Source organism: Oryctolagus cuniculus, chromosome 19 (assembly GCF_964237555.1).
Source record: "Oryctolagus cuniculus chromosome 19, mOryCun1.1, whole genome shotgun sequence".
Classification (NCBI taxonomy): domain Eukaryota; kingdom Metazoa; phylum Chordata; class Mammalia; order Lagomorpha; family Leporidae; genus Oryctolagus; species Oryctolagus cuniculus.
Window position 1 is genome coordinate 54,905,859 of NC_091450.1, and position 20,150 is coordinate 54,926,008.

At 53.7% G+C, this 20,150-nt stretch overlaps 2 protein-coding genes and 1 long non-coding RNA gene across 5 annotated transcripts in view; all 3 read left to right on the top strand.

Annotated features, from left to right (window-relative positions):
* The window catches only part of LOC138846878 (trafficking protein particle complex subunit 9-like), a 33,054-nt gene extending 15,188 nt beyond the window's left edge, over positions 1-17,866 (top strand). The window contains exons 3-7 of one of the 2 annotated variants that reach the window (XM_070063825.1): positions 618-764; positions 7,319-7,404; positions 9,902-10,028; positions 12,680-12,819; positions 17,800-17,866. In XM_070063825.1, coding sequence (XP_069919926.1) covers positions 7,360-7,404; positions 9,902-10,028; positions 12,680-12,819; positions 17,800-17,832 — 345 coding nt within the window. In that variant the 5' untranslated portion in view covers positions 618-764; positions 7,319-7,359 and the 3' untranslated portion in view covers positions 17,833-17,866. Of the gene's footprint in view, positions 1-617; positions 765-7,318; positions 7,405-9,901; positions 10,029-12,679; positions 12,820-13,753; positions 17,754-17,799 lie in introns of those variants that run through there. The other variant, XM_070063824.1, reaches the window with a different exon arrangement.
* Positions 1-20,150, top strand: part of LOC103346531 (uncharacterized) — a 328,438-nt gene that overhangs the window by 154,559 nt on the left and 153,729 nt on the right. The gene's annotated exons all lie outside the window — the stretch shown is intronic.
* LOC138846879 (trafficking protein particle complex subunit 9-like) overlaps positions 17,970-20,150 on the top strand; it is a 31,380-nt gene continuing 29,199 nt past the window's right edge. The window contains exon 1 of the mRNA XM_070063827.1: positions 17,970-18,360. Within this exon, the coding sequence (XP_069919928.1) occupies positions 18,252-18,360 (109 nt within the window). The 5' untranslated portion in view covers positions 17,970-18,251. The remainder of the gene's footprint in view (positions 18,361-20,150) is intronic.

The window sequence follows — 20,150 nt, forward strand, 5'->3', positions numbered from 1 at the left end:
CCACCACCTTGCCAAGACAATGTCCCAGGAGAGACCCCCCCTCCCCCGCCCCCACCATGGTTTCAGAGCCAGCATCTCTTGCTGTCATCCCTGTCCAGCCATGGGATTTGGGGCTGTGCACTTAATCTCTTGTTTGATAACTGGTTATGTGGAGATCATACTAATGGCACCCAAGCTGACGGTGGATGTGATGCGTCAGTGAGACCACACAGATGAAGTGTGGGGTTGGTTCTGTGGGTCTGTGAGCCAACCCACTCCAGGGAGGCAGGGTAAGGGTCAGGTGGCACTGACAGGAAAGCAGGGGTGCTGTTGGCCTCTGACCTCCTGAGCCCAGGGCAGCCCAGCCTGCTGGTTGCAGTAGCAGTGGGGGCTCATCCTGGGCCTTGTCTGTGGGGCCAGGGGAAAGTGGCTGTGCCCCCATCCTGGGGTGGGGGTGTCCCTGGGCCTTCCTGGGCTCACTGTGTGTGGCATTCGGCTGCCTTGCCCTACTGCTGATTTGAGTGCTTTCCCTTCCTTTGGTTCATCTCCTCTGACCGATCCACTGTTGTTCCCACACGTCCTGTCTCCCTGAGGCCAGGCCAGCGTGGCTGCTGACATCTTTGTGCCATTTGTCACAGGCGTGTGAAGCTGTTGAACCTCCCCGCCAACCTCCGGCCACAGACAATGAAAGAGCTTGCTGGGTCAGAACGTGTCGGCCAAGAGCCCCTTCATCTACTCGCCGGTCATCACACACGACCTCAGGGAAGAATGCAACAAGAAGATAGGTAGGCCCCGTGGCCCCAGCTCTGTCCCTCCGCCCGGCCTCCCACTGCCCCTGGCGCGTCTGGATGTCAGCGCAAAGCTCCAGGCTGGCCGCCTGTGTGCCTTTCCTCCCACGGAAGCTTGTCTGGTTTGCTGCCCTTGACAGGCAGCTGCCTGTGGAGCTGAGTTTTAATGCTCTATTTCATTGACGGCGTTTTCCGGAAAGTCCCAGGAACTGGAAAGAGCTGTGTTTATTGAGACTTAACACAGATGATGTCAGAGTGGCAGTGGAGACAAGTGTGATCTCACACGGTCCGTGCTGACTTCCCACCCAGCAGAGAAAGCTCTGCTCTGGGGTTGGGCCGTGTCCCTGGTGCCGTTTCCCCGTGAACGTGGGGAGAAGGGGAGCAGAACCCTGGTTCTCTTGAAGACCTCACCTCTGCCCTTCTGGCTCCAAGCTCCCTGCCCCTTCCCAGGCTGCAACCACTCATGATCTCCTGTCACTGACCCAGGGCACAGTGTGCCCCAGGCCCTCCCTGTCCTGTGTCTGGGTGTCCTTTGCAAGGCCTGGCCATGGCTCGAGCTCTCTCCCTCACTGCCCTGGAGACAGACCCCAGGGTCCCCTTGCATGTGGGGCGGGGATTGCCTGTCATGCTGGTTGGCCTGTGCGTCCCCATGACAGATCTACAGGGGCAGGGGCCTGCATTTCCTAGACAAGGAGCCCAAGCTTAGGGAAGGCCGGGCCCTGCCCAGAGGCCGACTGCCCTTGGTCCCCTCCTGGTGTGGAGGCCCAAGGCTGCTGGCAGCTCTCTCGCTCTCGGTTTTTGATCCTCAGCACTTTCTGTGCTGCCTCTTTATTTCTGGTTTTGATTGCTGTGCCTCCTTTTAGGGAAAAGGCACCTTCATTCCTTAGGGGCCCTGCCTCGCATACCACCCCTGCTGCCTGCCTGTCCTGACCCCCCCACCTCTCTCACCTCTGCTTCTCAGATCCAGCCACATGACTCCTTTCTGGTCCTTGAACACATGACTTATCCCAGTCCCACAGCTTTGGTCTCTGCATGGACCTCGTCCCGCTGCTGTCGCTGCCTCAATCACAGTCACGCTGCTTGGGTCTCTGTTCAAATATCGTCTTCTCAGAGGGGGAATCTGCTGCTCCCAGCACTCTGGAGGCCACCCTGCCCTCAGCATCCCTAGCTTGCCCCTCGGTAGTGCCTTTCCTTAACTCAATTAGACATTTGCCTCTTTATGGCTTCCCTCCCACAATGTAGCAAGAGGCCTGGAGCTCTGTGCTGCTCCCTGTCCTGTCCCCAATGCCCACAGCACAGTGAAAGAGTGAATGGAGTGGACAGGGCTTGTCCAGGACCTCACTGCCAGGAGAAGTGGCCTCGCTGCTCAGTCTGTGCTGTCCGCAGTGCCATGTTGTTCCCTGCAGAAGGGACACCGGAGCGCTGTGTGGAGATCATCATCGTAGTGTTCCTCCTGTAACTCCAGCACCAGCTGGCCTCAGCTCCTAGTAGGGCCTCACTGTAAACATCACCAACAAGTTGCATGTTGTCAGAACTCCCTGAAAACAGTGCGTCTTTGGAAGTAAAGTTGTTTGCTCAGCTACAGGGAAAGAACAAGGTGGGAGTCCTAGACAGACCTGTGCTTTCTGTCCCTGGAGATCACTTCTTCATTCAGATGCTGCTTGAGAAGAGGCTGGCTCGTATTTTTGTGCCTTTAGTTGTCGCATTAATTTTGGAGGAGTTGATTTTTATCTCCTCTTATAGACGGAAAAACACAGACTCAGAGAGATGGTTTCCTATAGGTTACTTAACTGCTTAGTGGCAAAGCCAAGAGCTGGGCTCACACATCCCTAGACCAAGTGTCCCACTCCCAGGGGTTCTCTCTGGTTTGCTCTAATGTGCATGCGCACCTGGTGTGGGCCCCAGTTAGCTGCAGATTATGTACCTAAGGGCTCAGGTACAGCGTCATGGCTTCATGGTGGTGTGGCAGCCACCTATACACCATTCTGTCCTTTGCTGTCAGTGTTCAGTAAATCATGTGAGCCCAGTTCCTGGCTAGTGTAAGTGTTCCAAGCATGTTGACACTGGGCTGCACTGAGCTAAGCCAGAGGGTTGCAGCCTGCCCCTACCCACCCAGTTCGTGCAGGCTGGACAAGTGCATAGGAAGTCAAACAGGGAGACAGGATGTCGGTGGCAGAGGTGCTCCTGGGTACCTCCCCTTTGAACCTGAGCAAAGACTGTGCACTGGGGAGGCGGGGCCAGAGAGGCTCTAGAGCAGACTTGTATAGAGGGCTTAGGGGCTGGAGGCCAGGCTCCTCTTCTTGAGGCCACCTATGTGATCCACAGGGCCCAGCACAGCAGGGGATCGGGGAGCCCCTGGTTACAACATTATTAAGGATTCAAAGACAGCGACATCAGAGCCTTAAACTCAAGGCCTTCGAGCTTGGCTTGGAGTCTCTGCCCTTGTGGCTCGTGCCCAGCATCCAGCCTCATTACTGTTCTTTGTTCTTCAGCAATTGATGAGGCTTCCTTTTGTGAATGAGGCCCAAAGCCGACACCAGGTAGGAGTTCTCATCATGGTGGGATGCTGATGCAGCAGGTGCCTGTTCACGGAGAGGGTGGAGACTGAGGGGTGCACATCACCTGCCCTGAGCCAGCCAGCCAGGTCATGGCCGGGCCCTGTCTCCTTCCCTCGGCTTAGAACTCGGCACTCAGGGACTGCAGTTTGTTTGCTTTTCATTTTATTTGAAAGGGAGAGACAGAGAGAGAGCAAGGGAGGGAGGGAGACATGGAGAGAGATCTTCCATCCACAAGTTCACTCTTCAAATGCTTACCACAGCCAGGGCTGGGCCAGTTCAAAGATGGGAGCCCAGAACTCAATGATCCAGGTGGCAAGGACCTGAGTACCTAAGCTGTCACCTCCTGCCTCCCAGGGTGCGTGTTAGCAGGAAGCTGGAACTGCACCTCCTGCCTCCCGGGGTGCACGTTAGCAGGAAGCTGGAATTGAGGTGGAGCAGGGACTGAAACCCAGGCATTCTGATACGGGATGCAGGCATCCCAAGTGGTGTCTGAACCGCCATGCCACACGCCCTCCACCCTTGTCCTCTGTGATACAGTTTTGCATCATAGTAAGAAGTGCCTGCTCATATATTCAGTGGATAATGTCAAGCTTTGTGTTTTTTTCTGAAATATCTATAACAGAAGGTTCAGCTGAGATGCATATTATTTGTTGAATACTCATGGGTAGGAGAATATACTTTGTGTTCCACGACTTCTGATATCTTTTGGACAATTTTCTGCCTATAGTGTGAAGACTCGTGTCCCTTTTGCCTGACATTCTAGTCTCTGTAAGTCCATCTTTAACTGGGCACTGGAGGTGAGGCAGACCCTGAGGGCCAGTGCTGACACCACCTGCCCTCCGCCTGCACTGATTCCTGGCCTGAGTGCCTGTGTGCAGGCTTCGTCTGGGCCCTGCTCTGAGCAGAGATGATGGCAACCAAGGTCCCAGGCAAGGCCTGGAGGGGTGAAGAGATTCCTCCCTCTTGTGAAAGGACCTTGTGGTATCCCAGATTCAATCTGAGGTCACTGCTGCCAGGCAGGGTGGCCTGGACAGAACGTGGCAGCCTGGGTTGCAGCCTAGCCCTATAACCCCCACTCCCCACCATGTGACCTTGGACAGCTGACAGGGCCACCTGGGCTGCACGTGTGCCCTTCATGCTGTGGGCACACTGGGAGCTCATGGGGGCACTGTGCTGAGGGTCAGATTAGAGAGTTCCTGATGTCCCTGTAGATGATGTTTGCACTGGCACTCATGTGCCTGGGGCTCGGTACTGGGATGCAGCAGGCAATCAGGAGCGCTTCCTCCCACAGGCAGAGGCAAATGTGGCCACAGAAGCACCTGTCTGCACAGATGATAACGGGTGCAGGGGATGGGCCAAACCTGAGACAGCTGGTTTCACCACCGCTGACTCCTGCTCTCTTGCTGTTTCAGGGAGGGACTGTTGAGGCAGGGGCACGGGCAGGGGATTGTCTGTTTCTGACAAAAATCACTTCTCACAGACTCAGTGATTGACTTTAGACTTACCTGTAGTGGACGAAGGCCGTCAAAGTACAAATTACTTTTTTCGGCACCCTGGAAAGCACAATGATCATTTTTTGACCACAAGAGAGAACGAATCTGTGATACCAGGCATAAAGACCTGTTTAAGAGACAATGAGTTCCTCATCTTTGGTTGGGGGTGGGCTGGGGTGCCAGTCCCTTGCAGGCCAAGGGAGGCTGCTAAGGGTGGAGGGGGCAGGTGGGATGAGCACAGCTGCCCTGGCTCCTTTGTGGAGAAGCCCCTGCAGCTTATCAGAGGCTGACGTCAGACCCCTGCAGAGAGAGGGCAGCCTGAGTCCCAGGAGCTACCAAGGGGCAGCTTGGTGGAGGGAGAAAGAGCATGGGTTCCAGAGCTGACAGCCTTGTGTTTTGAGTCTGAGCAATGATTTATCAGGGCCTAAGATGGGCAGGCTGCCCCACCTGTCAGGAAGTTTTCCCTCTTCGTAAAATAAGACAAGTGCTGGTTCTGACCAGGTGGCAGTCGGTCCTGCACTGTGTTACTCTGTGCCATCATCTTGTGAATGGATCCAAGATGCCAGCTCCCGGTCATCATCACAGGTGTGGTGGAGCTGGTCCTGGATCCTGTGCAGGCTGCCCCGGCACAAGGTGTTTGCAGAAGCTGAAGGCTCCGTGAAGCCAAGGAATTCGGTCAGCAAATGCTGGAAAAGCCTCTGCTTCCCCTTCTGCCACCACATCTCTGCTAGGGCCCACCTGGAGTTCCCAGGCCTGGGCCAGAGTCCCTGTGGCACAAGATGCTGGCGGTGGTATTCCCAGGCAGGTTTTCTCATCTGCTAAGACCCCAAGTGCCTGCCTTGTGACCCTGGGGTCACTGCTGTTCCCCCGAGGTGATTACAAACAGCAGTGGGGCAGCCGTGTGGAAGGGCTTTACGCCTCATGTGGGGTCTGATTTTCCTTCTCTGCCTTCCAGTTTCATAACTGGTGTTCCAGTGAGAGCCAGGCTCTGCCTGCTGGCATATCTTGGACATCCGTCATGGGTACTCTGCTGGTGTCTCGTTGCTTTGTAAGAAATCACCAACTTCCCAGTTTAGAGCAATACTGATTGATTTCCTCACTGTCTGTGAAATCAGGGCGTCCAGTGCAGTCCTATGCCCAGGCTGTGTCCATATCTCAGGCTTGTCCAGGGGAAGTCTGTGTCCATACCCCTCATGGTATCCTCAGCCATTTCCCTGAGGTGGCCCCCCTCAGGTCCCCGTACCCTGCTGGCCCCCAGCCCCTCCCTCAGGTCCCCATTCCCCTCCTGGCCCCCAGCCCCTCCCTCAGGTCCCCGTTCCCCTCCTGGCCCCCAGCCCCTCCCTCAGGTCCCCATTCCCCTCCTGGCCCCCAGCCCCTCCCTCAGGTCCCCGTTCCCCTGCTGGCCCCCAGCCCCTCCTTCAGATCCCCATTCCCCTCCTGGCCCCCAGCCCCTCCCTCAGGTCCCCATTCCCCTCCTGGCCCCCAGCCCCTCCCTCAGGTCCCCATTCCCCTGCTGGCCCCCAGCCCCTCCCTCAGGTCCCTGTTCACCCCTCCTGGCCCCCAGCCCCTCCCTCAGGTCTCTGTTCACCCCTCCTGGCCCCCAGCCCCTCCCTCAGGTCCCTGTTCACCCCTCCTGGCCCCCAGTCCCTCCCTCTGGTCCCTGTTCACCCCTCCTGGCCCCCAGCCCCTCCCTCAGGTCCCTGTTCACACCTGCTGGCCCCCAGCCCCTCCCTCAGGTCCCCATTCCCCTGCTGGCCCCCAGCCCCTCTCTCAGGTCCCTGTGCTGCTGGCTTGAGTTCCTAGGGGCCACCCCTCCAGGAGGGGTCTCACCCCCTTTATGGGCTCACTTGATCATGTCTATCCCATCTAGAGCAATCTCCCTTTTGACGAACTTGGTCAGCTGGTTGGGGACCTCTATTAAGTCTACAGGAACCATTCACCTGTGTTCTGTCATGTGGCTTGGTCATCATGTTCACACTCAGGTCATCTTGGGGTTGTTTTGGGGTTGCTTGGAGTCTTGGGGTTATTTCAGAGTTCTGTCTCCCCCAGCGGCTGCTGAGTTACAACTGACAAGGAGGTGGGCTGGGTGGAAAAGTCGTGGTCTTGGGGGGCACAGGTGACCCACACTCTGGGCCTCTTGCCAATGACCCCAGCCTTCTTCCTGCATTGACAGCCTGTGGGCCCTTGGGGTGCTGTGTGCTGTAAGGGGCCACACCAGGTCCAGCTGTAGCTTTGTGAGGTGGCCTTGGGGTGCCAGCAGGAGTGCAGCCTGCAGAGGGCGGGGGAGGCACCCTGTGTGCAGTGTCAGGACAGTGGCAATACCTTGCTTTGCGTGGTTTCAGAGAAAGCAGGGCACACCAAGCTGTGAACTTCCCACCTCACAATGGGCATGGCGGCCACCACCTTTGTGGGAAGAAAATCGCCAGTGGGCTGATCTGAAACCCCATGAGAAGTTCAAAACTACCTGCTAACCCCAGGGTTCTTTTGTGTGTGTGTCTAGATTTCCAGTGGGTTCAAGGGGACGTATGTGAAGTCCAGCTGATGGTGTACAACCCCATGCTGTTTGAGGTTCGAGTGCAGAACATGGTATGTACCACCGCAGGGGCCTCTGTGACCGAGAACCCCAGCATGTCACTAAAATGCGTCTTTGCTTACTGTTAGAGGCACTAATTCTGGCACACATGTCTGCTTTGCCCAAGATAGTAAGCGTTTGGTGAGTGAAGTCCATGTTTTGTCATTACTGTGTCTCATGCTTGCTGCCGAGTAGACAGCACAGAGCAACCTTGGGCTTGTACACGCACAGAGCTTTGCCCATTGGCTGTGAGATTGGAAGTCAGCACTTTGGAGTTCACAGGAGCTTACTGGAGATTGTTGTGCTGCTGTGAGGTGACACAGGGATTGAGGCGCAGGGGAGCTGTAGAGAGAGGTGCTGTGTTACTGCACCATGTAGGGTGTGGAAGATTCACGCCCTGGTCCATGCTTGTTTGGGGGACTTGTGCTGCCTTCAGACTACCATGGGATCCGTTCCCAAGGTTCTCTGTACTGCGACCAGTTTCATAACTGGTGTTCCAGGTGAGAACCAGGCTCTTCCTGCTGGTGTCTCACTGAAGGCCATGCCCTGGGCCAGGTACAGGGTGCGTGGGACCCGGGGGATACAAAGGCCTATAGGCCTTATCCCTGGTGTGAACACAGTGAGCTGTGTTGGGGATGCATGGCGCCTGCCTGGGAGAGACGCCCCTGCTGGCTGGGCCAGACTGCCTGGTGGAGCCACAGTTTTCCGCAAGCCAGGACTGTTGGGCAGCCCTGCTGCGTGTGACTGCTCCCCAAGCCTGTGTTAAGCCAGCAGTCCTGAGACTGACTGAGCACCGGTGTTCCCCCAACTGTTGCACAAGGGTGCACTGGCCTCAGGACATGGCCATGGTCAGCCTCTGCTGTGGCTGTCTGGCTCTTGGAATCCAAGGGGGGAATTTACCACAAAGTAGTTAAAGTGTCAGATGATTGCTGCTGTTTCTTATACATTTTTTTTTCATTTTAAAAGTAGCATTTTTACCTGGTTTAAAAGTAATAAATTACATATTTTAACAAATCAGGAAGGGTAGAGACTTAGACAAGAGAAAACCACCACTTGGATATAGCCAGCATACCATGGTGCTGTGTTGAAAGCTGACTCATGGAACACTTCAGACGTGCACACGCCACCCGCATTTCAGGCAGGCAGCGGTGGCCACACCGCCCTGGCTGTTCTAAGAAGACAGAGAGGCCAGTGTGTCTGTTAGAGATGAAAGGCATGCGATCAGCTTCACTGAGTGTGCCCTGCCCACTACACCCCCTCCACACTCACACACGCAGATCACTTCACGCCTTTGCCTCACATGTGGGTGGCAGGCGTGCTCACTGCCCCCAGAGTGTCTCTGCTGCCGGCGTCTCCTGTGCACAGAGTTAGACACAGTGTATGTGCATTCCACACACCCAGCTGTCTACACCACGCACACATCTGTGCATGCAGGTTTCATACACCCTGAACTCACACCGAGGCCCGGCATCTTGCCTTCCTGCGTTCCATGTTTGCACCCTTCCTCTCAGCACACCCACTTACATGCCTTGTCCTGCCACAGATAAAAGAGTTTTTTTTTTTTTAAAGATTATTTATTTATTTATTTATTTGAAAGTTGAGTCACAGAGTCCATTTGCTGGTTCACTCCCCAAGTGTCCGCCCAAGCCACGGCTGAGCCAGGCTTGAAGACAGGAGTTATGTCTGGATCTCCCACATGGGTGGCAGAGGCCCAAACACTTGGGCCATCTTCTGCTGTATTCTCAGGCACATGGGCAGGCAGCTGGATCGGAAGTGGAGCAGCCAGGATGCAAACCAGCAGCTATATGGGATGCTGGTGTTGTAGGCAGAGGCTTTACCTGCTACGCCCCAATGCCGGCCCTGGATCTGAGAGTTTGAGGGTTGCCTTGACTGCAAACTGTGGAAAGCAGAACCCCACAAACAGGGCAGGAATCTCTGTGTCTTGAGTTCTTTAATTTATCTCAGCAGGGTTCTGTAACTGTGATGAAATCTTGCACATTATTCGTTAGATTTACTCCAAGATAGTTGGAATTTTTGGTGTCTTGTTAATTTTTTTAAACATTTTATTTTCTAATAGTTGACTGGTGATTGTTGACATCTTTTAGATTGTGGGAGACCAGGAGGAAGCTTCTAGATCCTGGCTTTGTCCTGGCCCAGCCCCAGCCATTGCAGCCATTAGTGGAGTAAAACAGTAGATCTCTCTTGTCTCTGTTTCCCTCTTGTTTTCAAATAAATATAAGTGTTTCAAAAAAAGAAAAATAAAAATTTTCCTTTGTGTTCATATTCCCATTTGGTACAAGAAGAAAGCAAAGCAAACATCAGAAACATGGCAGAGAGGACCAAAATCAAGGTCAGCGGCTGTTGATCTGACTGCCCCGGGCGTCACGTGTGCATGGTCTCTGCAGTTCTCTGTGGGTTCTAAGAAGCCGCAGCCTTCCACTGCCTTGTTCTGGGCTGCCAGGTGTGCGGTGCAGGCTGGTCCTGCTCATGTTGCTCTGTGCCTTGCTGCAGGGGCTGCTGACCAGTGGAGTGGAATTCGAGTCGCGCCCTGCAGCGCTCTCCCTTCCGGCCGAGTCTGGTCTGTACCTGGTGACGCTCGTAGGGGTCCCACAGACGACTGGAATGATCACCGTGAACGGTAAGGGCTTTTCTGATTGCTGCTGTTGAGGGGCTGCCACACTGCTGTTCCGTACACCAGGGTCCAGAGCCTCTCACCCATCTCGTTAGTCCTCGTCCATCAAGGGATGGGGAAAGACTGCCTTTCCTTGGGATGTGGTGCAAGTTGTTGGAGTGTGATTGGCACCTGCCAGGCTCCTGCTGCGCTGGGCGGGGCCCCTTCCTGTGCTCTGTCTGCCTCCTCCTCCAGACAGTCTTCCAACAGCTTGGTTCCTACCTCTGCATCCTGACCTTTCCTGATGCCACGATGTCCCATGTACTCTCAGGAAGCCCCTGTCTTCTGCTGGATCTCTTGGGAGAGTTGGCTGTGCACACTGAGTCGCTTCTGCCACCAGTGCCACGTTCCTGCACCCCTCCGTGTCCTGAGTTTAACCCTTATCCCTTCACCAGAACACCTGTCTGTGGCATCACTAGTGGCATTTTTCTGCCTAAACCTGGGACCAGTGGTTTGGTTTGCTTGGAGCTTTAGTGCTCATTTGCCACCCTGCATGTGTGGCGAGCTGTGTCCTCCAGCCTTGGTTACACCACACCCTCCAGATTTTCTGCGGTCTCTTTGGCCCTTCTTCCTCAGTCTTGCTGGTCTCGTGCAGGTGTCCCCTTGCAGTCCAGCCCTCTGACAGGTGCTCCTCGCTCTGTGTTTCCTGTCCTCCTCTCTGTCCTCCGTACGTCACCGGTGGTGAGGGTGTCCCCAGCCCCACAGTGTTTTTCTGCCTCACAGCCCTGTAGACTGCTGACCACTCCTGGGGTCAGGTACCCTTCCATGGCTTGTGCCCCAGCACTTCCCAGCTATCCCCCTGGTGTCCAGCGGGTGGGACATGCGTGTTCTACACATCCAACCCAAATGTACTGCCTCCCCTCTCCAAAGCGGTCTCTCCTCTGAGACCCTTCTCTCTCCTCTGAAGGCATCGTGGTCAACCAGTGGGAGTCACTTTCCCTCGTCATCAGGCCGAGTTCCCCAGCCCTGTGTGGTCCATCTCTGTGCTCCTCTGCCGAGCCTTCCTGCTGGGTTACACATTGTTCCTCTACCTTTGCTGTCTTGCAAGTGCCCTATCCTTTTCCACTTCCTCCACTACCTGTGTGGACTTAGTGGTCCCTGAGCTGTGCATCTCTGTGCAGAGCAGTTGGCATTGTTCTTTGTTGTGTCTTGTGCACAAAGCTAGATGGCTGACCCTGTACTGCTGTGCACAGTAATTGTGGACCCCATGTCTTTGTCATCAGACTATTATGTGACAGCCATTTTCAGCAACGGTAAGGAAAGGCCTGATTCTAATTAGGGATTATAAAATAGTGGTTGCTCAGCAGGCAAAACATATATCAGGTTCCTGTTGAAAGGGAAATGTGAGAGACCCTGGTTCCAGGTATGGATTTGTGGGGAGAATAGTGTTTTGCCCATTGCAGGGGGTGTTTTGACAAGCCCACCCTCTGAGGGAGGGTGAGCTGGAGTGGTGTTGAGAGAGCAGCTCCCAGCCAGCAGGAACCTCAGGAGGACCGAGGAGGCTGCTGGGGCCCCGGGAGCCCTTGAAAGCCATGCTGGCTTCTCCATTGAGCACACCCCAGGCTCACACAAGTGTAGGCAGGTTGTCACCTGAGCCTCGAGCCACTGGGTATGGTTTCATTTTGTTGCACAGTAAATGCTGTTGACAATAATTAGCTAAATTTCAAAAGCCGTTCTACAGCTTTGCTTAAATAGTTTCAAGTGCTTATCTCACCAGTGGGAAATTTACTCATCTTAAACGGCAGTGCTCACACACACACACAGCCAGTTCACCCCATCACATAGCTGCTGCAATAATAATAATTGGCTCTTGAACTTTCGCTTCTGAACAGAAAGTTCTGAAGCATTTTTCAAATACTCATTAAATTACATTATGTCCCGGGAGGGAATATTAACTGCCATCCTCACTGTGGAGATGGATAAATCTGAAAAGCAAGTGAGTCCTGGGCTGAGATGCTGACTACAGGTTGTGCAGAGATTGATGGCTGGCCGGCGCCGCGGCTCACCAGGCTAATCCTCCGCCTAGCGGCGCCGGCACACCGGGTTCTAGTCCCGGTCGGGGCGCCGGATTCTGTCCCGGTTACCCCTCTTCCAGGCCAGCCCTCTGCTGTGGCCAGGGAGTGCAGTGGAGGATGGCCCAGGTGCTTGGGCCCTGCACCCCATGGGAGACCAGGAAAAGCACCTGGCACCTGGCTCCTGCCATCGGATCAGCGCGGTGCGCCGGCCGCAGCGCGCCGGCCACGGCGGCCATTGGAGGGTGAACCAACGGCAAGGGAAGACCTTTCTCTCTGTCTCTCTCTCTCACTGTCCACTCTGCCTGTCAAAAAAGAAAAAAAAAAAAAAAGAGATTGATGGCTTACAGGAGCTTTCCCATTTGGGCCCAGTCAGCCTGGTGGGATGGGAGTACAGGTGCCGTTGTAACCCCCACCACAAAGGAGGAGCCCGAGGGATGTTGAGGCTGTGGGCAGGGACTGGCAGGTAACGGAGCCAGCACCAGGACCCAGGTCTTCTGCAGGGTTGCCCTTGCTGGTTGGGGACTTCAGCAGTGGACAGGAAGGTGGACATGGGGCATGGAACTTTGCTGGGAGTTGTGAGGTCTCTACTTTCCTGTGTCCCAGGTTACCACACCACCGTCTTTGGTGTTGTCAGTGACTGCCTGCTGGACCACCTCCCGGGAATAAAGACCAGCGGCTCTCCGGTGGAAGTCATCCCCGCTTTGCCAAGACTGCAGATCAGCACCTCCCTGCCCAGGTACCAGGTGAGCACAGGTGTCCAGCCATGGGCAGGAAGCAGCCCTGGGGAGCCTTCCCTCATGAGGTGCGCAGGCTCTGCATGTATCCAGAATTGCAGGCCCAGAATCTGCAGGAGGGGGCCTTGAGAGTCCACAGTAGTTCATCCGTTTTGCCCAGAGCAAATTAGAGCAGTCAAGATCTCCCATACTAAGGCTAGGACCAAATGTGAAATTATTCTTCCAAAAACAGTCAGGATCTTAGGGCATCTAAAAAAATCACTCTTCTCTTTGACAGAATTCTTTTATTTTAGTTTTGTTGTTGTTGTTGTTGTTTGACAGGCAGAGTGGACAGTGAGAGAGAGAGACAGAGAGAAAGGTCTTCCTTTGCCGTTGGTTCACCCTCCAGTGGCCGCCACGGCCAGCACACTGTGGCTGGCGCACTGCGCTGATCTGATGGCAGGAGCCAGGTACTTCTCCTGTTCTCCCATGGGGTGCAGGGCCCAAGCACTTGGGCCATCCTCCACTGCACTCCCAGGCCACAGCAGAGAGCTGGCCTGGAAGAGGGGCAACCAGGACAGAATCCAGCGCCCTGACCAGGACTAGAACCCAGTGTGCCAGTGCCGCAAGACAGAGGATTAGCCTAGTGAGCCACGGTGGCAGCCCTTATTTTAGTTTTTAAAGAAATATTTATTTACTTTGAAAGAGTCACAAAAAGAGGGAGAGACACACAGAGTGAGTGAGAGCTCTTCCATCCTTTGGTTCACTCTCCAGATGGCCACAGCGGGGAGGGTTGGGCCAGGCTGAAGTCAGGAACCAAGAGCTTCATCTGGGTCTCCCATGTGGGCATGGGATCCAAACACATGGGCTGCTTTTCGCAGGCCATTAGCCAGGAGCTTGATTGGAGAAGAGCAGACAGAACCCGAACTGGTACCCATATGGGATTGTTTTATTTTTGTTTTAGATTTTCAGCATCACAGGGAAGCATAAAGGAGAAAGGGAAGTGGCTGTCGGGAGGCCTGGAGCCAGTCATTGTAAATGCTTGGAGGTGCTTCCTGCCACTTTAGAAAACACTTGTCTGAACACGGTGTCATAGATGAGTTTTTGTGAAATCACATTAATAAGCTTTTCCTCACACTTTCACAGAGTCTTAAAAAAACGTTTCTAGTTGCGTTTAAAAAGGACAGCCTGAGGATATCTCAGGATTGCATAACTGCCCTTTCCTTGCTGTTGGATTTGGGCCGTTCTCAGTTGTTGCCCTCAGGGGTGACACTTCTTGGACATCCTTTGGCTATTTTTAGGATGTCTGAGATTTTCTAAAAGGTTTTAACTGGTTTGTGTGTCTGATACATGCTTGTTGCTTGCTAGGCAGTGGGCCAGGCACCAGAGCTGAAACCGTGGGCCCAGCATTCTGGGGCCTGGTGCTCAAGGAGGCTGTGTTCAGCGGGAGAGAGGGAAAAGGCAGAACCAGCATGGCCACTGCCCTCCGGTCCCCACTGGTGGCCGTGAGGGGCTGGGAGCAGGAGTTAGCCATGCACAGTGGGCAGCTGGGAGCATTTGTCAGAGGTGGAGAAAGCATCGGGTGATTGGGGAATGCAATGAAATGCAGGAAACATGAATTCTAAAGCAGATCACAGACCTGACTGTGACAGCTCAGAGCACCAGCCTTTGAAAAGAAAGCTGGTGAAAGTTTTCATGACCTTGTATTAGCCAAAGAGTTCTTTGACATGTCACCAAAAGCAAGATCCACAAAGAAAAAAACACTGATAAATTGGGCTTCATCAAAATTAAAAACTGCTGTGCTTCCAGAAATACCACTAAGAAAATGAACAGACAACTCACAGGCTGGAAGGAAATATTTGTACATCATGTTTCTGGTAAGGATCTGCTACTTAACACCCAAACTAAGAAGGCAAACAACTAAATTAGAAAGGTTGACAGAAGTATGGGTTAGCTCTCTCCCTATGAAAGACTTCCCAGGAGCTAACGAGCAACCTGGAAAGGTGTGTGGCATCATCAATCTTTCTGGAGCTGGTACCGTGTGGGGTTCCTGCTCACACCTGCCAGGGTGGCTGTCCTCAGAAGACAGGCGGTAGCCATGTGTGGTGCTGGAGAAGCCTGCACGCTTGCCATGTTTCTACAAATGTTGAACGTAAATTGACCATATGACTCAGAAATTCAGTGTCTACCCAAGGCCGAGGAAAGCACACAGTGACTCAGAAACTTGTATATGAATGTTCACAGCTGCATTTTTTGTAATAGTCCCGAAAGCAGGCAGAACTTGGATGCCCATTGCCTGGCAAGTGGCTGAACAAAATGTGGCACATTTGTACCTGGGCTGCTGCTGAGCAAGACAGGCAAGCAGGGCCCTGACATAGGAACCAAATATGGCCCATTTACACCCAGGGTGAAGCTGAGCAGTGGAGACGCACTGACACATGCTCCTGACACATGCTTCAGCATGGGCACCGAAGGCCAGGATGGCTGTCTTTTATCTCTTACTGAAAAATGGTATAAGACATATTTTTCAAAAGGCCCCCTATTTCTCTGGGCTGGCTATTGTGGTGTAGTGGGTAAAGCTGCTGCCTGCAACACTGGCATCCCATATGGGTGTTGGTTTGTGTCCCGGCTGCTTTCCTTCTATTCCAGCTCCCTGCTATGTCCTGGGAAAGCAGTAGCAGATGACCCAAGTGCTTGGGCCCCTGCACCTGCGTGGGAGACCCAGAAGAAGCTCCTGGCTCCGGCTTTGGTCTGGCCCAGCCCTGGCCTTTGCAACCATTTGGGAAGTGAGCCAGTGGATGGAAGTGCACTTTCTCTCTCTCTGTAATTCTGCCTTTTAAATAAATAAATAAATAAATAAATATTTTTTTCAAGTGACTCTTGATTAATTAGGTGTTGATTGTAACTAATCTGCTATAAAGGCCCCTGTGACTGGTGAAATGCACTCACCAGCATCTGTGAACACCACCTTGTGCTCCAGGACCCTGACCTAGGCCATGACCCTTTAGAAGAGCTCCGGGGTATGGGGGCTTTAGAGGGTTGGTGTGATCATTGGGATTTGCTGACTGCTCCTGTAATGTGAACCAGAGGAGGGGACGCTGACCCTGTCTTGTGGGGTTCAGGAAGGCTCCATAGAAATTGTGGGATTTACAAAGCATGGTCAAACACAGACCGTAAAGAAGGGAGTGAAATACGACTGAGAACAGCAGGATGGGACAGATGCAGAGCCCTGGAGAGGCAGCTCCCCAGAGACAGAAGTGAGCTCAGCGCATGGCACAGTGGACACAGGCCTCCCTGTGGGTCAGCCACACAAAAGAGAAGAACCCTGTGGGCATTGGGGGGCCACAGAGCCTGGCAGGAGGAATGATGCTAGGCCCGTGGCCTGATGGCTTGTGTGTGGGCACAATGGGGCTGTGCTTTCCTTCCAGTCTCTTTTTTTAAGATTTATTTATTTTTCTTTGAAAGGCAGAGTTACAGAGAAACACACACACACACACACACACACACCTGGAGAAAGAGAGAGAGAGAGAGAGAGAGAGGTCTCATCTATGGGTTCACTCCCCAAATGACCACAAAGGCCAGGTTGAAGCCAGGAACCAGGAGCTTCATTTTGGTCTCCTATGTGGGTGGCAGGAGTTCAGATATTTGGACCATCTCCCACTGTTTTTCCAGGTGTATTAGCAGGGAGCTGGATTGGAAGTGGAGCAGCTGGGACTTGAACCAGCACCCATTAAGAGATACTAGTGCTGCATGCAGAGACTTCACCTGCTACACCACAACACCAGCCCCTGCATTCCGCACCTTGAGAGATGCTGCACCAGGCCAGGCACCAAGCAAGCAGCCACTGAACACACAGTGGTCACTCTGTCCTGGGCTCGGGCAGACACTGACAAGATGCTCTTATATGCCACACAGGAGGTTCAGAGTTGAGGTGCTTATCAGTCTGTTCAGTGCATTCTTGGTGAGTACCTATTAGACACTAGGTGTATGGATAGGAGCTGATAGCAAACAGACAGAAACATCGTTCCTGCCTTGGGAAGGCTCTGGGGCCAGCGCAGGGCTGAGGAGGACAGTGCTGCTGGTGGGAGCTGGGTCCCAGTGCCATGTCCCGAGTGTGCCTTTGCAGCAGTGCCAGCTGCAGTCTCACTCTGATGCCGTTCCTCGTGGCTCCGGGGCTCCTGCACTGTGGGTGCCTCCTTCCTCCCCTGTCCCCTGCAGCACAGAGGGCCTGGACACCCTGCTGTGCGAGACGGCCAGTGATTAGTCCTGGCTGAGTTTTGTTACCTCCTGAAACCTTCCCCTAGGAGCAACTGATGTGCAAGCTGCACAGGGGTCATGCAGGGAGGTTGTGCATCGGCTTTCCTTCCCTGACCTAGGAGTGAGGAACGCTGTTACAGATGGCACATAGGAAATCGCCTCAACCTGTTGTGCTGTTTTCTCAGGATTTGGTTTGGGAAAAAACATTGCCTCTGATCGGAGCCTGGAGCCGAGGCACGTCATATGCCTGGCTTACAGAACCTGACTTGTTCTTAGCATGGTTGGATCCCAATTTTCTCATTCAAAGCCAAGATTCTCTAGCTCCTATTTCTGAAATGCCAAAATGTGGTCGTCCTTTTACCTGATGTGAATCAGTTTTTTTTTTTTAATTTAGTATTTGAACGGCAGGGAGAGAGAGAGAGAGCAAGCAAATTGATCTTCCATTTGCTGGTTCACTCCCCAAATGACTGGAGCTGGGACCAAGACAAAGCCAGGAACCAGGAGCTTCTTCTGGGTCTCCCACATGGGTGCAGGGGCCCAAGCACTTGGGTCGTTTTCTCCTGCTTTCCCAGGCACATTAGCAGAGAGCTGGATTGGAAGTGGAGCAGCTGGGATTTGAATTGGCACTCATGGGATGCTGGTGCTGCAGGCAGCGGCTTTACGCACTACACCACAGCACCGGCCCCTGATGTGAATCATTCCTGCACAGCGTTGGTTTCTTCCTTCAGTTTATTCTCCCTGCTTTTGGTTTAGATCGGCACACTCATTGCAGCCTTCCTCTGGTGACGAGATATCTACCAACGTGTCTATGCAGCTATTCTTTTTTTTTTTTTTATTTTTTTTTATTTTTATTTTTATTTTTTTTTTGACAGGCAGAGTGGACAGTGAGAGAGAGAGACAGAGAGAAAGGTCTTCCTTTTGCCGTTGGTTCACCCTCCAATGGCCGCCGCGGCTGGCGCGCTGCGGCCGGCGCACCGCGCTGATCCGATGGCAGGAGCCAGGTGCCAGGTGCTTTTCCTGGTCTCCCATGGGGTGCAGGGCCCAAGCACCTGGGCCATCCTCCACTGCACTCCCTGGGCCACAGCAGAGGGCTGGCCTGGAAGAGGGGCAACCGGGACAGAATCCGGCGCCCCGACCGGGACTAGAACCCGGTGTGCCGGCGCCGCTAGGCGGAGGATTAGCCTAGTGAGCCGCGGCGCCGGCCTATGCAGCTATTCAACGGGGAGACTCATCAACTTGTCGTCACCTTAGAAAACATTGGCCTGGAACCCCTGGAGACACTGGAGGTCACCTCCAAACTGCTCCCCACCAAGGGTAGGTGTGGTCAGTGCGTCAGACCTGGGAAGTTTGCGTTGTTGCCTTGCACAAGCGATATTTTACATAGCTACTGTTCAGAAAATCTCAAAGCTTCCTTTAGTTTGGTGCAGTCCTGATGGGGGTGGAGATCAAACACCACATGCTACAGGCATGAGGCTGACCCCTTCGTGCCCTTGGTCCCCATTACTGGATCTGAACAGGGGTCAGATCCTCAGCAGACTGGTTACTGAGTGGAAGACTGGGAGACAGGAACAGGCCCATCCTGTGGTTCCTGCAGCCCAGGGCCGCCTCCTGATTCAGCACTTGAGGGCTGGGCCAGGCTGAAGCCAGGAGCCAGGAACTCCATCCAAGATTCCCATGTGGATAGCTGGGGCCCAAGCACTTGGGCAAACCTCCGAAGGATGCCAGCATTGCAGGAGGCTGCTTAACCCTCGGCACCACAGTGCCAAGCCCAAGGTGTAGCTTTTCCACCTTTCTGGGCTGCTGTTTCCTTTGCTGTTGCTGTGCCTTTGAACTTTTCTGGAACTCAGTCCCGTGTCAGCCATCCCTTTCTTTCCTGCCTTTTATCAGGACAGTATTCATTGCAGACTTGCAGGAATCCTATCTAAACAATTGTGTGCCTGTTGTGTAGCTTCCATACTTAGCATTTTGCTGCATTTGCCTTGTACACATCTCTCTGGCCTCCTACCTACACCCCCCACCCCGCCCAGTATCTTGTCTAAAGTTCCGGATTTCAGAAGCACCTGTGAGTGCTTCTGTGCTCGATGTTTTTGATAAAATGCACATGCACTGAAATGTGCAGGTCTAACATGTTTCATCCGATGAGTTTCAATAGATGCTGGCCCATGTCATTGTGTAATCTAAGCCCTCATCAAGATATAATACAGAACATTTCCATCACCCCAGAAAGTTCCCCAGCTTTCTTCCCAGCAAGTCCCAGTGCAACCCCGGGAGCAAACACTCTTGTCTGTCGTCTGTGTGCTGGGCAGCCCCACTGGGTGTTTACTGCTGGTGATGCAGGGTTTGGGTGACTTGCATAGCAACTGGCAGGTGGCAATTGGCAGACATGCAGCCCAGTCACCTTCTCTTCCCTACCTTGAGTTTAATTTTCCACTGGGTCTTGCCCACACCTGGTCAGTCTTAAAAATCTTTAAAGACATTTATTTTCAGGCTGGCACTGTGGTGTAGCTGGTTGAGCCACCGCCTGTGGCACTGATATCCCATGTGGGTGCCGGTTTGTGTCCCAGTTGCTCCACTTCTGATCTAGCTCCCTGCTAGTATGCCTGGGAAAGCAATGGAAGGTGGTCCAAGTGCTTGGGTCCCTGTAGGAGACTTAGAGGAAGCTCCTAGCTTTTGGCTTCTGGCTCCGGCCTGGTCCAGCTCTGACAGTTGGAGCCATGTGGGGAGTGAACCAGCATATGGAAGAGTTCTCTCTGTGTGTCTTTCTTTCTGTAACTCTGCTTTTCAAATAAAATAAATCTTAATGCAGAGTGGACAGTGAGAGAGAGAGAGACAGAGAGAAAGGTCTTGCTTTGCCCTTGGTTCACCCTCCAATGGCTGCTGCGGATGGTGCGCTGGGGCCAGTGCACTGCGCCGATCCGAAGCCAGGAGCCGGGTGCTTCTCCTGGTCTCCCATGGGGTGCAGGGCCCAAAGACTTGGGCCATCCTCCACTGCACTCCCGGGCCACAGCAGAGAGCTGGACTGGAAGAGGAGCAACTGGGACAGAATCCGGTGCCCTGATTGGGACTAGAACCCGGTGTGCCGGCGCTGCAGGTGGAGGATTGGC